The sequence below is a fragment of the Artibeus jamaicensis genome, unplaced genomic scaffold (genome assembly GCF_021234435.1).
Source record: "Artibeus jamaicensis isolate MK-2021 breed Jamaican fruit bat unplaced genomic scaffold, CSHL_Jam_final scaffold_833, whole genome shotgun sequence".
Classification (NCBI taxonomy): Eukaryota; Metazoa; Chordata; class Mammalia; order Chiroptera; family Phyllostomidae; genus Artibeus; species Artibeus jamaicensis.
The window spans coordinates 863,092-881,134 of record NW_026522056.1 but is presented as its reverse complement, the minus strand read 5'-3'; the positions used below and the strand labels follow the sequence as shown (position 1 = coordinate 881,134).

Here is an 18,043-nt window from a genome sequence, read left to right as displayed (position 1 = left end):
CCCCATCTTAAAACCCTGTCCCAGGATGGATTCGTCTAAGGGACATGTGCCAGGCATGGGCTTTGTAGCTATTCTTTATGCCTTTTTTCTCTTTCCTTTATCTTATTTTTATACCTTTTTCCTACTAATAATCATCAAAGGCCTACTGTAAGCAAAGGAACTTTTATTTCGTCTTTTATGCCTTTCTCTCTTTCTGTCTTTCCTAATTTTCAGTCCTTTGTGATATCCAGGTATAAAATAGTTACAATCCTCTCCTAAAGATAACACAGCTACCCACTTACAAAACAAGTAATTGAAGAAAGGTGTTTTAGCCGTGATTTAACACAAGTATCAGTGGGAAAGGAGAGTGAGAGTTAGAAGGGTAACTTGTTCTACACAGTAGACTTTAACAGAGAGGACGGTAAAGGGACAGCATTGGATTTTAGGCCTGTTTCTGTTACTAAACTGGAACTCAGGGGATGGGGCAATTTTTAGGTTTACTGTGCTACCTCTTTTTCTTCATTCCATCTCACTGCATGGGTGCCTTTATATATACAGACTTTTCTGCTGCTTTGTTACTTTTATCCACCTATTCAGTAACTGTATACCATTAGGCATTGGCAGTCTCTCTGCTTATCTCATTCCTGGTCCTGCATTCTCCTTTCTTCCTTCTTTCTCCCAGTAGAAAGGGCAGTGGGGCTTGATTACATATTCTGCTACCTCATCTCTCTGGCCTTGGGCAGGTTATTTACTTAGTCTGTGGCTTACTCTTATTAATAAAATATGGACAATCCATGTAGTAATGTTTAATTTTAATATGGAATTTAAGTATAGAATATTCTGTATGTTAATTTTCATTAAATTGTTATGTAGCATTTAATTTAGAGCTAAAGAAATTGTCTAATGCTGTTTTTCAGACCTTTTAAAATCTAAAAGCCCACTTTTCATATAACATTTTTAGCAGCTCAGTATTTTTCACAGGTAGCAAGCTTTTTCCCCACCTCTTCTGAGCTGCTCTAGATAGCACTATGTGGAACTCTCTCCTGAACTCTGCTTCCAGGGCTAGAGTCCCCCAGATCCCCAATCACAGCCCTCCATATGTGTTAACTGCTCACCTGGTTCAATATACCCAAGCTTTCTCATGTACGAGAGTGTTGCTTGGATTTCTTAGGCATATTGGCATTGCTCCTGAAAGCATCTCAGGTGGCTATGGTCTCAAGTGCTCAGATGTTGTCTTTAGCAAGTAACAGAGGGACTGCTATGACAGGCACTCAGTGACCCTCGAAGTCCCAGTAGTCCTTTTGTTGGCCTCCCCCAACACACCATTGACTCATCTTGAGGTAGACAGTTTTTCTCATTTTCTAGATAAACTAGTATAAAACCAGATTCAGATTTTTCTTAGGCTTTTTTTGTGTGTGCGTGTAATTTTTTTGAACCTAGTACAGTATTCTTTTTTTTTTTTTTTTTTTTTTTAGAGAGGGAAGCAAGAGAGAAAGAAAGGGAGAGAAAAGAGACATCATTGTGTGGTTGCCTCTCATACCAAGGACCTGGCCTGTAACCCAGGCATGTGCCCTGATTGGGAATTGAAGAAATTAACCTCAGGTTCTCAGGCGAGACTCAGTCCACTGAGCCACACCAGCCAGGGCCTTAATAACACTTTGTTAGTTTAAACTCATCTTCTAGTTTTAATCTTTTGTCATCTTAATGACTAACCACTTTCCTCAAGTTTAGTGAATACTATCTGCCATCTCTAAGGTTGGCATCAGGCGTTTCTAAAACTTAGATGTACTGTCTAGAGGCTCAGTGTTCTAAGTTTTACAAAAAGGAAGTGAAAGCAGTTTTCAAGTGATTTTTTTTGTAAGTTTATAGCAGTGACTTCGAACTTTTTCATCTCATGGCATACATAAATTAATTAAAATTCTACAGCACACCAAATATATATATATATATAATGTTAAAAAAATTTTTGCAGCATACTGGTTGAAAATTGCTGGTCTGTAGTGACTGCCCATGGTTGTCTTTTTTTTCTGTTTGCAAGTCATCTCTTTAATACCACTTCTAGAATTTTGATGGCATTTGATGTTGCTTTTATAGTGTCCTGTAACTGTATTAAAAACAAGATTTTTGTTTATTTAAATTCAAGGTGAGTTGTGTCCCCAGCTGGGGTAGCTCAGTGGGTTGAGTTACAAAGGGCCTGCGAAGCAAAGGGTCATAGGTTCAATTCCCAGTCAGGGCACATGCCTGGGTTGGGGACCAGGGTCCTCAGTGAGGGGCACGCAAGAGGCAGCCACCCATTGATGTTTCTTTCTCTCCCTTCCTTCCTTCCTTCTGTCTGTCTGTCTATAAATAAATAAATAAATAAATAAATAAATAAATAAATAAATAAATAAATTCAAGGTGACTTGTCTTTAGATTCCTAGTATAATCTCCTAGTATAACACAAAACAGGAGCAGGGTAGTTGTTTTACTTTTTCTCTGTCATCTGTTACTGGCCCACCATTGTTTGAAAATGATGAAAATCCTTACTTTTTCTTTTTGTTCCAAAGGTAGCTTTAAAAAAAAAAACTTTATTTTTCTTGAGGGTTTTTGTTGTTTTGCTTTGGAGTTTTTTTGTTTTGGGGGGTTTTTTTGGAAAAATCTCATAAAAATATTGATTCTGCTTTTCCTGGCAATATTTGCCAGTAATTTTTATTTGTCCTTATTATGTACCCACTCTCCCCCAAATTTTTTGGGTGGGTAGGGGCATGTTAAGGTTACCGGTTCAGTTCCCAGCCAGTGCATGTGCCTGGGTGGGTTGTGGGCCAAGTGCCCGGATGATGTCCTGAGACAGGCAGCCGATAGGTGTTTCTCTAGCACATTAATGTCTGTCCCTTTCTTTCTCCCTCTCATACCCTCTCTCTAATAAATAAAATCTGTAAAAAATTTTTTTAATCTGAGTTCAGAAGATAGTTTCTTGTACAGCCACATGGTTTTCTTTGTTTGTTTTTCAAATAAACATGGGGTTATTATTTTTAGTTATTTGTGTCACTTTTTGAGCATATTTTGAGCATTTTTCCCTCCACTAAGCAGTCAAGTCTTTCATAATACATTTTTTTATAAAATAATGTACCACACTTTTACTTTAGTCCTCATCTTAGTTTTTTCCCCCTGTGAGTAAATACCCACTGATGAGGAGCTCAAATATTGCCTGAATTTATGAATGAACTGTTTTCTAAGTACCAGACACTTTGTACATTTGCCCCACTCCTGCTTTATGTCTTTATCCCTTAATTATGTGGTGGTTGTCTTCTGCCAAGTTCAGCTTCCCATGTCATTGAAGTGTGATTCATTCAGGAACTGTTGCTACTTAGCCACTCTGAATTTCCCAGGCAAAAAGTCCTAAATCAGTTTTTCTAGCAGAAATGACTGCTCTTGATTGTTGTTTCTTTTTTTGCCTCTTATTTATGTGAGAGCTTATAAATAAAATTGTGTTTCAGACTTTTCCATTTATACAGTATAATCTGTCTTTTTTTTGGATGACTACATTAGTGGTCAGAATCGTTTTTCTGAGTCTGGTCACTTCCTCTGCTTCCTCCAGCATTTTTTCTGAAGCATAAGTCTGGTTTTAATGCAGGCTTTCTAAAAGTCCTTGCACAGAGTTGCCCATTACAAATAATAGCCTTAGTTGTATTGTATATGAACTGGCTATCTTTGATCCTTGTGTTCTCCCTCCCCATCATTTCTTGGCCCTTTAACCTCAACCATGTATTCTAAAGTGTAGTCCTAATTCAAGTTCAAGGTTAAAAAAAAATCCAAGGGAAGCACTGATGATATCTTGACTCAAGCTAGCCTTGTGGTAGATAGGGATAAACTAGACCAGACTTTAGATACTGGTGCTATTTCTTGGCCTTGATTACTTTTTTTTCCCACTTGTCAGAAGATAATTATTTTGGATTTTATTTGCAACATATTTGTGCTAAGACTCGGGATAAAATGATTTCTAAACCACCATCTAGAGTGTACATGCTATCACTGCTATAGAGGCCCCACAGATTTTTCTGTTCTTGATCAAACCATGGCCCTTCCTTGGTCTGCTCTTACTTTCTCTTCACATCTACGTTTCTTTGTGTTCTGCTTCAAATTTGGTTTACCCTGTTGCTTCATTTCAAAAATTAATGAGGTGGTACATGGTCTATGTTAGTTATTTTACTTTAAAATGTGGAAGTCTTGTTGGATGTGTGTCACTTTTTGTTGTTTCAGGACTGTGAGGGCGAGACTCCCATTCACAAGGCAGCTCGCTCTGGGAGCCTAGACTGCATCAGTGCCCTGGTGGCCAATGGGGCTCACATCGAGTAAGTGTCTTTGTTTATTTTTCCCAACCAAGATGTAGTCAAGGGTGTTGTATTCAGAGACAGAATTTAGAGCAAGCAAAAGTCCTGAAGTTTCTTTTTAATATTAGTTATATAATTTTGCTTTTTTACATCAGTTGGTGTTAGTGAGCAACATTATGCAGGTTATGTTGACCACAGAAGGGGCCTTAATTTTACAGCCCTAACAGAATTCTTGCCATGAGAGAGAGCATATTAGGACGGAAAGAGCACTTAAGTAATTAAACTTGGAACCCAGCATCTTTATTGACTGTGCCACTGACTAGTTGTATCACTGTGGGCAAGTCTTCAAACTTTTATTTGCCAAGTTGAAATTTCAAAACAAGGTCCTTGCATTGGATTTGAATATTTTTCAGGCCTCTTGGCTCAAAAAATTCTTGCAGTTAGCATTCCTAAGTTTTTAGTTCCTCATCTTTTAGCAGATGTGACCTAATTATGACTTTTGATGATTTGTAACTCCTTGTAAAAATGTAACCTATATATATTAAAGATTTCAAACTCTCTCTGGGCTTTTGATACTTATGGCATTATTTTAGAATATATTTGTTTTAGCCCAGTTTACATCAACTAACTTATGGTTTGGTAAAACAATAGTAATATTTAAGTGTATTAATTTTACAATGTTATTTTATATGCAAATTACGAGCTAGCCATGGCATTATACATTTATTTTAGGTAGCAAATTCATTTGTATTTACTTAAAACATTTATGTTATAAAAATTTTTCTTCTGCAGTTCACAGCATTAACAAAATGGATGCGGTTTTCACCCTTAAGTGTTGAGTGTAAGCTATAGAGCTATAACAACCAAAATAACTATAATACCAGCTTTTTTTGTTTTACCTTGAGTGTCTTGAATATTTAAAAATAATTACAAGCCACTTTATATAATTGGAAATGAGAAATTTCAGACTTTGGTAGAAATAAAACCCATGAAACTAACTTAGTTTAACCCTTTGGTTTCCACTTCATTGTTTTGACTCTGTATTATAATAAATATTGAAAATAGACCCTGGACAATAAAACCGTATAGGTTAATGCAAGACCTGTCTAATATCAGGGGCTGTCATTAGGCTGTTAGTATCTTAGCTTCTATTTCATTAAGTATTACTGTTAAGGTTAGTTCATTAGTTTGGACTTGGATCATTTACTTATGTAGTGATTTAGTATTATAAATATGACCTGTATTAACCATTACATTTCAGGGAACCTTGTAATTTCATATGTAGTTATGACTTAAGGTACTGTAAAAACAATTTAATATGTGTTGTACAATGTTAAAAACATTGAGATAATTCTCAGTGGATTGCTTCAAAGCATAGATATATATGCAGTTTTCTTAGCTGTATTTAGATTAAAAGCTCATCTTTAATAACAAGCTTTGCTTATAAAATACAGAGTCATAAAATAATTGATTAAGTTGCTTAATTAATTGAAATAATTAGATGTTAATCTCTTAATGACTTATTTTTCTAAACAATACTGTACATTGGTCCTGAACATTTTATTACTAAAATGTAAGTTTTATTCATTTTAAGGGATAGCTTAATCCTTTAAGCCAATAAATATCTATTGCTATGTCCTTTTAATAGGTGTCTTTTTAAAATGAGATTATTTTATTTACAATTCTGTCCTTGGTTACAGGACCCACGAGTGTCTCTTTTCCACCAAGTGTGACTGAGCATGGCCTCAAGTGCCAGTCTGTTTTTCCTTCTCAGTATAAGAGCCACTCCCTCGAGACCCTGCATTATGGTGATTTCCCTTGACTGAACTTTCAGATTTTTTTTTAGAAGAAGTATTTCACCTGAGCTACCTAGCCAAAAGCAATTCTTAAATTTATAAGTCTTTGGACTGAGGTGGAGCACAAGTAATCATTATATATTGCAATTTTATATAGCACTATTTAGTTTTAACATCTAGATAAAATGTCAGTATTGCCAGTAAGCTAAGTTGTAAATTGCTTTCCGATTGTTCTGCACGTTTTTATAATTTTAGTCTACCAACAAATAATAGTTTGATTCCCCCAAATTACAATATTTAGATCTGTTTTACTTGTTTCTTATAATGCCTTAAAGTTACTTATTTTTTTCCCAGTTCAGAACAGGCTAGATTATTCTTTATATTACATGCCATAATACTTAGGAGATAATATAAATTTTTTCTTTTCCCATGAATACATTAAAAATTGTCTCATATCAGCATTTTATCACACTTGGTGGTATTTAATAATTTTGTTCTTAATTCCTACTTTGCTTTTTATATATCAGCTGCATGAAGTGGCCAAAGTCTTAAATTGCTGCTCTTTGGTCATTGGGTAGATAGTGTGAGGGCAAGTGTACCACACATCTGGGGCTACAATGGTTTGTTACATAACTAACTTGTCAATGTAGGCTGCATCTGTAAGATAACGCATGTCAACTGCTGTGCATCGTATTACATTTTCTAGCACCACACGTGAGTATATTGATGCAGTTTTTTTTTTCCTTCTCTTATTTTACATCTTGAGTTTTGGTGCCAAGTTTTCTTTTTTCATGTGAGGTTTTGTTTTAGCTTGTACGATAATCATCATTTTTTGCCATTGTTTAGGTATAAAAATAAACACACAGAGGAATGAATGTCAGTTCTGTGACCAGACTTAATGTTTGTGTACTTTAAATGATCTAAACCTCTACAGATGCTTCTCATTTTTTCTCAGATACGGAGTTTTCATTAAGTTGGTCATTATCCTTTATTTTGCTTGTATGGCAGTTCAGTTTTTCATTGCAGCCAATATTCGAATGCTGCTTGCTTCACACTTAGAATTTTTGATTGGCAGAAAGGCAGCTCCTAACATGAAAAAGTTGTGTCATTTTTCTTTTGTGATCAAACTAGTAACAATATAAGATTGTCTTAATGTGATTTTGGAAAAAGATGTTTAAAAGCTTGCTATCTGCTGATAATTAAAACTGTTTTACTGCTCACATTGTCAGTTGCACATTTTGAGCCTTATTTACTTTTAGCATTTTGGCACCATTAATTTTGGTTACTTTGTATTTATTTTCTTGAGAGATATAGGTGGTGAATGTTTCCATATTAACTAGATATTTAAGCTTTTTTAATGCCTCAGTAAAAATAAAGGAATTTAGCAGGATTTAGAGTGAAACCAGAATTACTTGTATCTCAGGCAAATTTGCTAGTCCATTTTAATATACAGTATACAGATGCTGGTGTTTAATCAGGCTATGACAAAGTCTCATAGCTTTCTATAGGAGAGCATTTTTATAGAAACCATTAATTCTGTGGTAATCAGACTTTTAAATGAGCTACACATATTTTAACTTAATTATTTTGATCCCAAGAAGAACTTATGACCATCAGATTCCTGGAGAAACATCTATATAGCCTTATATAAAAATAAATTCATTGACTCACTCTGAAAAAAACTTCCTTGTCTAATTTAGAAAACAGGCATAATTGGTTATAACAAAAGTCTGAAATGTGATTTTTTTAATGTTGCAAAAGTATGTTGCTGAACTTTTAGGAATTTTTCACTGAAGTGGAGTTGGTTTAAGTTTGGTTCATAATTGATGGCCATATTTATGACATACTTTTATTTGTTTACTCATAGAGCCCTCTCTGGAAGCAGAATTTTTGTTAGAGGAAATTATGTGATGAGTATATTTTTAATATTAGTGTAAGAAATTTGTAATTTTGCATTTGGGAAATTCAGATTAGCCATTCATTCATGTTCAAAATTCATAGTTTCATTTTATTTTCCTTTCCTTTATTTTGCATTTTTTGTGGTTTCTTTTCATTTGTTCATTTACTTGTCCTTCTGGATAATACTTTAACTATGAAATTTATTAAAATTATAACTCTGAATCCATAGTTTCTGATTTTGGATCCTCTGCATTCCAGTCACACTACTTAGTGTTGCCTTCCTTATCTAATTGTCACTATGGCAAACTTGTCTGATCTTGCTATTTCCTGCATCTTTTTTTCCTTTTATTAACGTGCAAAAAGCAAGGTGGAGGAATTAACTTCCTGAGATAGCTATTAAAGTTCTGCCTGATGGGCAGGAGCAGATGATGGAGTGACAATACTGTAGAATTCTTGACAAATTTAGTCTAGAATTTTTATTATTTTTTGTGCTTGAATAATGTATAGGTTTTAATAGTTTAACCACTACTTTTATAAATAGTGCTTCAAATAAACCAATGATTTCTAAATCCAAATATCTTTTTCCTTTTCTAAAATACGGTGGGAGCATGTTAAGTACTTTTTCAGAGTATTTGAATGATACTCTTATATTTTAATGTATGCAAACATAATTGGGGTCATTTGCAGTGTTGTAAAACTATCCTCATCAGTTTTGAACTTAAAGCGAAAACTTGGCACCAAATTTATTCAGGTAGAAACTTTAAAAAATAGTTTCCTCTTATTGTTACCTAAAGAATTTAAGAAAGTCTTCATAACTATTTAAGAATTTGGATACCAAAGGGTTAAAAATACACGTTTTTCTTTTACTGAAAAAATTTTAAGATGTTTGCTAATGTTTTGTTTGTACAAATGGACATTTAGTAATGTTTTTAATTCTTTTTTTTAATGATTCCATGTATTTGCTTATTTCCATCTAGGAATAGTTACTAATGTATTTGAGATACAGCATACCAAATTTTAAAGTAACCAGAATCGTGAGTTAATGGTTTTTAGTCCTGTTAAATTTTGTTGAAATATTGACATAATTAAATTGGCTTCATGCTAAAAAAATATTAGAAGTGATTGAGAAGGCAGTGTATTAGAGCAATAGCTTTTGGTCAAGGAGGTCACGTGACAATGGCTTACGCTCAGTAAATGTGCTTCTGCACCTCATGTATGTATATGTATTTTTAATCCAAATGTTGCCTGCAAATATATGATCCCTTATTATTTAAGTTTCCTGTTTTATGAACCATTGCCCGTTTTAAATCACACAGAAGATTCTGAATCTGTAAAAACTACACATGTCAATGTTTTACAGCTACGTAATTCGAATTGACTTGATTTTTTCAAGTAATCCTAGAAAGGGGGAGCATTCCATATAGAAACTGCTGAAACTGCCACAGGTGCTTCTCCGAAAACCTTACAGTTGTGGCATTGAATGTTCAGTATGGCTTCCTTTCTTCACACGAGGCATACTGTTGAGGTATTTGTTGCGGTGATTGGTTTTAATGCTAATCTAGGAATTCAGATATAGAGTCTTTAGATTTGCATGCTTTGCTTACCCTAATTTATGATATCTACCTTTTTATTTGTAAACTAACAATAGTTAAGTTGAGATCAGAATTTTAACAGAAATATTATTTATATAAAAATTGTGGTTATCTTTTATTGTCACATGGCATTAACAAAAAGAAAACATCCTGAAGGTGATGTGATAACTCAGATTCTAAAAATTATATTTCAGGTTTTTCAAATTACAAATAAAAACTGTTCTTATTAGAATGTAGGCTTCTCATATATTCTAATGTTGTGACACTATAAGTGGAAAATAGATGGAGGATTAGCTGGCAGCAGAGTGGAGTTTCGTTTTAAAGTCATTCTTAGGTATAATAAATTTAATGTTATGTTCAGAATTTTTTATAGAAAATACAGTATATAAGCAGTTACATTTTAACTTTTGTAAAGTTAAAAAAAATACCAGATTGATTTTGCTGCTTTTTTAGCAGAACAAATAACTCATAGTAAAAATTATTATGTCTTCCTATGTTTTCATATTCCAGTTTTGAAAGAATTTTAGGAACTATTGGGAGAAAATGAGTGGTCTGCCCAAAGATGGCTTTTCATGTTCTTGCTGACTATTAGAGGAACCAGAACCTACAGATCACTCCCATATAAATAACAAATTGATCTTACCAGCCTAAAAATCTGATCATGTCAACTTTTCATTTAAACGAAATAAATTTTAAAATACCAGCAAACTTTATCCAATTTGAACATCAAGTTGATAGATACCTGATTTTTTTTAAATCTCTGCTATTTTCTAAGGTTTTTAAAGTGCATCTTAGAGAGGACCAGAAGGGTGAACTACAGCTATAGAACAACTTGGTCCCATGAGGGATCTCTCTTGTTCTCAGAAACGGACAAAGAAAAATTTTAGATCAGTCGTAGTCTTTATGTCCAAGCGCATCAAACTGAAGGCACTCAATTCAAAAGTGTTAGTCTAAAATAATATCTACAATTTCATCACTACCACAATTTTCGTGCAAAATTAAGTTTTTGAGAGTAATTTTGAACATTTCCTTCCAGATTCTGTAAATTTCTCTTTGGACAAGTGTGTGTAAAGGCTGCAGGTTGGATTGACACAGTCTTTACCAGCACCCCGCTTGTGGAGGCCAGGCAGCTAGTGCAGTGTGGCCTGTCACACACACATCAGACACCTGTGGAGTGATTGAATACTTAGCACTAAAAAGTGCTTTGAGGAATTAAGACCTTTAAAGAAAGTTTTTACATTATTCATATTAAATATATTGCCTATTAGATTTGTAAGACACTTAGAACTTTTAACAGGAAACACTGAAATGAATAGGAATGAATGTATTCTACATGTTCTCTCGAGGTCTTGTATTTCATATTCTAAAGTTTACCTTTGGATATTTTTCTTGGTATTTACATTTTATGATTTAATGGATTTAAGTTATTCTTTTGTTTGAATTGATTAGTGCATAACATTACTAGAAAGACTTTTTCAGGATCCCACACACAGTTATTATTAAGAATAGAGAGAACTAGTTACCAGTTTTGTCTCTTGGTTAAATGTTAACTGATCCAACCTGCTGCTTGTTTTTGAATGGCCCATAAACTAAATGATTTTTACATATTTAAATAGTTGAACAAAAAGAAGAATATTTTGCTACTCATAACATATGAAATTATAATTTCAATATAAATAAAAGTTTAACATATATAGTTGAGCTCAATTGTTTACATAATGTCAGAAGTTGCTTTCAGGCAGCAGTTACAGAGTAGTTGTGATTGAGATCTTGGCTTCTAAGGCCTAAAATATTTATTTATTAGCCTTTTACAGAAAAGGTACCTACCCCTGAATTAGATGATTTCTAACATTTCTTTCCATCCAATTTCTGTAAAGTACAGTCTGTGATTGAGCAGCTACCTGGAAGTTTTTTAAATGTGAGCAGAGCAGAATTAGGGGGTTAAACATTTCATAGGGTAGAGACTGAAGGAATGAATGTAGGTAGGAATGAATGAAGAGGAGATGGCAAGGAGAACATTCAGAGGCAAAAGAGGGGAATGGTAAGTTTGGTTGTTGTGTATCAGTGTCAGGTGTTAACAGGTCTTTTGCTTGAGAGGAATATTAAACTGCAAATGTATGTTGTGTATATTCCAGTCCTTAGTAACATGAAAAATAGTATAGTTGAAATCTTTTGTAGCTTACTAGAAGCAGAGAAACGATACTTTGATATCCGTTTCCTATAATAATTTGGGAGGTTGCCAAAATTATAATCTCCCAGTTCTTCCACAGTCATCGAATGTCTCACATCCTGATATCTGTCCATACAGTTTATACAGTAGAAGGTTTAGACTTCCCTTTAGGCTCACTCTAATTTCCAGTCCAGGGTGACTTGGAATTGTTCCTGTTTATACTTGCATGGTCCATGCATAAGGAATATATAGTATGAGTTGGCTATAGTTCTTTGGAGTTTTGAAGATAATGCCTTGCAAAACCTGGAAATATGGTTGGCTCTTAGTCAAGTGATGTGCAAGTGTTTGACTACTTTTGGTAAGGGAGAAGGCAGGGTAAGGCGATGTAAGCAGTATTATCTTAGGTCTAGGCACATACTCCCACTCAAATATTTATATTTTGTGGTCTCTGGATATTGGCACTAATGTGTTGCTTATTTTTTTAAGGCTATATTTCCATGGACGAACAGTAAACTTGCTTGCTATTCTGTCCCAGATTCAGTCTGCTATTCTATTTATGAATGGAGGGGTAAAAAAATTGAGTGAATTTTGAATGTTATTCTTCTCAACAACTTCTGAATGTTGGCATGCTTCTTAGACAAGCTTTCCTTGGTGATCTGGCATTTATGATGGTAAATGCCATTTTAAAAATCTATGTGTGCCCCAGCTGGTGTGGCTCAGTGGATTGAGCACTGGCTTGCACAGGGAAAAGTCACCAGTTCGATTCCCGGTCAGGGCACATGCCTAGGTTGTGGGCCAGGTCCCCAGTTGGGGGCATGTGATAGGCAACCTATCAGTATTTGTCTCCCTCCCTTCCCTTCTCTCTAAAAATAAATAAAATCTTCAAAAAAAATTTTTTAAAGAAATGTTTTTTTTTTTAAATCTGTATGCTGCTCTTTTTTATTCTCTGGTCCACTGAGGGATGATCTTTGTTGTCAAACTCTATTTGTTCTAATTTAAGCAGCAACTTCTCATTTCTCTCTTCTTTGATGTTAGAGAGCAAGTCCATGTTTTACCTGTAGAAACGATCATTGTATAAACTTGGCTTATGTTTTGGGTGTTCATCTTTTCAAATTTTGACAGCCAGATTTTTTTTTCAGGTGGCAGTTTCTTTTTTGTTCACATTCCTGAAGAAGTAGGCATTTTTAGACTGTTTTTACTCATGCTATCTTCTGAAAATGAAATACACTACTTAAATATCATCCAGCTATACACATTTTAATACATTTGCATAACATGTTGACATTGAAAATCAAGTACATGATCATTTTGTATATGTGTAATTTGCTATGCCCAAACTTTGGTGTTTACTTTCTGTTTAACTTATATGTCAAAATTAAAATACTAAGAATTCTAGAATAATATTCATCAAAATTCACAGCCATGAGGTAAAATTAAAATGTCAATTTTAGTCCCCAGTAGCTGTACACGGCTGCCTTATATGTTTAAGAAATTATTGATGGTTTCTAAGATTAAGTCCTGTCTTTTATATCTGATAAAATTGAGTTTGGGCTTTTGCCTTTCTTCAAAATGTGTAATACATTTTCTTTATCTCATTTTCTGAGATGTGAAGACATGTTTAATGATTATCTAAAAGTATATAGATTTTCTCATTTCTAAAGTTGGAGCTTTATGAGCATGATGGCTGGAAATATGAATTCAAGGCTTATTACTATCCTTAAAAATGAAAAACCCTTATTTGCCCTCAATTCTCTAGTTTTCTTGCTGAAAAAAAATTTTTTTTAATTGACCTAGGAAAGAAGCATTAAGGATTCTGCATTGGTTATTTCACTTAACACAAAATAGAGCCTTACTCAGTGGTACCTTTGCTCTGTTCATAGCATAGCTTGCTGAGTAGGTATGGGAGGTATCTTTGCTGTTTGGTACTTCTGCGGTTTCAGTTTATCCACCCGTACCTAACAACCTGTTTTGCTTTCTTTACAGATTTATTTCACAGACCAATGTTTTTTCTTGTCCTTCAGGGAAACTTCAACATGGACTTCCTTTTGTTTTTTAAATTTTTGTTTCCTAATTAAGGTCTACAAGCTCAACTGGTTCTTTTATATTCATCTTAATTCAGATCTTTCATTTATGTTCTGCCACCACTTCTTCCTTTTAATTTGAATCCTAGCTACTACAGAAGACATGAGACCTTTACTTATTAGTGTTATTAGCCACTTAAGATTTTATTCTTTTCAGTAGTTGGTCTCGACCTAGGGCATGAGTTCCTAAAATAGTGTTAGACTTTCACAGGAAACATACACTCAAATGCTCTAGAATTCCAATCCTGAAAGTTTCCTAAGCAAGGCCAAAAAATATAAAACACCAAAACCCCCTCATCTTTTCATGTCTCCAGTCTGATGATAAATTAATGTCAGGACATCCTTCTAAACTTCCACTTATAGTGTCACATGTTAGCATAAAATCTGGCTTGTCGGTAAGCCAGTTACACACCTTTGTTTTTAGGAAGCCGATTGTTATGAATGCCATGGACAATTTCAGTACATGTTTGTTTGTTATGATTTTACTCAAGCTAAAGGAATGGATTATTAAAATTAAGTGCAGATAATATAGAATTCAGGTTAAGTCTGAAGTTAGCATAAATTTAGGTTCTTCAGACTAACAAAAAATTGATTTTGAGAAGTTAAATAGGAAGATGCCTTTAAAATTTTTTTACTATATTGATTTTTAAATTACTATCTCCCAAATCTTGCTTAGTAATCAAATGTGCATAAGAAAGAAGTTAGTTAAAGAGTTAGGATGATTAATTTCTTCTTTAATGAAGACTTGCTGTAAATCTGTATACTCTTTCATATCACCTTCAGATAGTTAGTCAGTTCGTCAGGAGCAGAGACCAGATGAAAATATTAATGGTATGTAATTCAGTGTTTTTGTGTTGTACAGCCTGAGAAATGCCAGTGGCCTGACAGCAGCAGACATTGCTCAAACCCAGGGTTTCCAAGAATGTACCCAGTTTCTCTTGAACCTCCAGAATTGTCATCTGAACCGTTTCTATAATAATGGCTCCTTAAATGGGGGCCATCAGAACATATTTCCTAATCATGTTAGTATGGGAACAAATCGCAAGAGATGCTTGGAAGATTCGGAACCCTTTGGAGTAAAGAAGGCTAGAACTGAAGGTGAGACCACTTCGTGGGTGGAAAGGGGCAGTTTTGTTTTCTTTCTTTAACGTGTTTCCTTTTTTATGGCTGAAAACACCTTCAAGATGAGACCTTCGCTTAAGGTGGTACTGTGCCTGGAGGATTCTGGTGCAGTGATGGTGGAGTTTTTCCTGTGTTGCTACTTTGAAGATTGGCCATTTAGCAAAAGGAGAGGGACATAAGGCAGTGTTGATAGCTTAAATGTAAATGTGTGTACATAACTTTCCTGCACACCCAGGTTTACCTGCCATGAATTAGATTTTTTTCATTTGTTGTACCTGTTGGAAATACAAATTTTTTTAAAAATCTGCCACTGTGCCTGATTTTTTTTGTTTCCTGTAAATGTTCCTGATCTTACAACAATTGTCTGTCTGGTAGTAAAACATAGTTTCACATCTGGGAAGGTAGATGTTTGCTGTATTGTTCCCCTGGCACTATCATTTGGTCCCAGCTGGTCTCTGTACCCCAGAGTGTAATGTGTATTTGTCACACGATCTGGTGTGTCATTTTGACATTGAGGACTTAAGTCTCTAAGATGAGTCAAGTTTTAGGTAGTCTTCTCTATTTTTATCTTTAGTTTTGGAGTTTGTAAATAATCAGAATCAGCTGAGTGAAAAACCTCCGATCTGTGTGTAAAATATCTTCATCAGAAGACAGTAGTTTAGCAGGAATGTTTAGTGAACCTATACAGAAGGAAAATTAGAGATGACATTGAAAAGTAATCACTCTGAAATTATGTACTCATACTTGCTGAAAATAAATACAAAATTGAGCCCTTTGGCTTACCAAAAAATCAACTATACAAATACAGTATGAGTAAACCCTGGCTGGCTTTAGATTTTAATTGACCTTAAATTTGATATGGGTCAATGTTATCCTCTTTTCATTGCTTTGTCTCTTCAACTGGAGTGTATCCAGACAAAAAGATTTTTTTCTATGATAAAAATTGTATTATCTACTTTATAACCTTTAAAATCTTGGTCACTATAAAAACTTGATTGTGTGACTTTTTTGTAGAAATGAATGTGTGAACTTTAATGGTTTATCAAATTCATCGCTTTTATAAGTTGTGAGCCTAATAATCTGGAAGGTACTGTAATAAAGCACATGGAGGTATCTCTAAAGTTTAAGAATGATTTAATAATGAAGTGTTGCTCAGCATTGTTATATATTTTTGACATGTTTCAGTATTTTCTAATTTCTTTAAAAAGCTTTTTAAGAGCATTCACTTTTTAAAAATACACTTTTTTGTTTATTTAATGCCTGATTAATATTTTGGAATTGTATTAAGTGTTAGCTTCATTATGCCCTCATGCAAAAATTGTGTGTGTCTATGTCCATGAACATAGGTTTATAAAATAAATGTTAAATTTTGTTTTTTTAATTAAAGGGTTGTCACTTAACATTCTATATAATAAGACACACACATGTACCTAGAGAATTTTAAGTGTCCTCAAAAGCCTTTCCAAGGACTCCTGAAACTTGATTGTAAGTTTCCTAAACCCTGTTATTACACAAATTTGGTTTGAAGCATCATGCAGATTTTCAGGGCATTTTATTTTCCTCTTCTGGACAAGGACTCATTTTGGTGAAGCAGGGTTAGAGATTCACATTTTCGCACTAAACTCACCACACAGCCTTCCCAAATTGCCCATTCCTAATACTCAGCCTGAGGATGTGGATTCAGAAGAAAATTCGATTGACACCTGGCATTTGATTACGTTTGCAGGTAATAGTTACACACACCTAAGGTTGTGCACTGCACTGCTCCACCTGTGCATGAAGTGATCCTCATTACCATAGAAGTCATTGCTTGACACCAGATGTACCATCACAGCTTCTCTTCTGTCTGCTGAGCATTATTTTAATTATTTATTCCCTAAACTTTCTAATACTCTAGTCCGTGGTAGTGGTAGTATTGAGATTGTTTCACATGTCACTGTGTGTGTGTGTGTGTGTGTGTGTGTGTGTGTGTAAATTTATATTTGTAAGGGTAGTTTTCATGTCACCTTCATGCCTGCTACCACTCTCTTTTCTCTGTGGGAAAGGAAGAGTTGATTTTTTTCACTTCACCATTATATACTCTCCGTGAATGATGCCTTGGGGCAATACTTGATTTACTAAAACAAGATCTCCCTCTACCCCAACCACCTGAAAGTTCTAAATGAAGGTGTTCTTGGCTTCAGTATCTCTTCTAGTTATTTCCATTCTTTGACTGGTTTTTTAGTATGCAGTTCAAGATTGGTAGCCTTAATTCATTTAATTTCTGGCATGTTGTTTTGCTTTGCTGTTTAAATATGTAAGCTTAAGTCTTTGCTTATTCTGAATTCACTTTGTAGCTAAGTTTTTGGTTCTCATGCCAAAGTAAGTTTTTTTCCTAATGTAACATGCATATAAAATACATTTTAAAATAACTTCACATGTGAAAGTATTCAGAAGAGTTTAGAATCATTTTTTTTTCTTTTTTGAAGTACAAGTTTGGCTTTTTCCTAGGGGTTCCTGAAATAATATCTTGGCTACATAAATGCATAGTTTGAACAAACTCTTAAAGATATGCCCCATGAAATTCACTCTAATTCTTTTTTTACTTGGAGTCACGAGTCTAAAAGTTAATTCCTTGTCTCCACAAAAAGCAGTATCTTTTTGCTTTAGTAATAAACTTTTCAAATATATTAAGGTAATTGGAGTGATTTTTCCCTTGGAAACTATATTGCTATAGAAGAACCAAAAGGAGTTTGGCCTTTTTGTACTACTCAGTTTCAAACTGTCCTTTGGAAGCAAGTTGTACTACAAAAATGTATGCCTTAAAATACCTTTTATGCAGTCATTTATGACACTATCAAAATATACTTTAATCAGAACAGGCATAATAGCTGTGGCCATGAATTCTGGAGGATGAGATGAAATCCAAAGTTATTTGAGTGATTTCGATGAAAAGTATTTTGGGGTAATATTTCCCCATATGGGGTTTTGTTCATTTATGATGGTGCAAGGAAGTATCTATATAATTAGGTTTAGGGTTCTCTCCCCTCCCCCCCATTTTTAAGCCATTTGCTCAAGAGGGAATTACAGATAGACTTCAGGACTTCAGCTGGAG

General features: G+C 34.3%; 1 protein-coding gene across 2 annotated transcripts in view; it reads left to right on the top strand.

The window, feature by feature from the left end:
* ANKRD10 (ankyrin repeat domain 10) overlaps positions 1 to 18,043 on the top strand; it is a 32,535-nt gene that overhangs the window by 5,198 nt on the left and 9,294 nt on the right. For both annotated transcript variants that reach the window (XM_037137672.2, XM_037137673.2), the window contains 2 exons: positions 4,219 to 4,310; positions 14,690 to 14,925. In XM_037137672.2, coding sequence (XP_036993567.2) covers positions 4,219 to 4,310; positions 14,690 to 14,925 — 328 coding nt within the window. The remainder of the gene's footprint in view (positions 1 to 4,218; positions 4,311 to 14,689; positions 14,926 to 18,043) is intronic.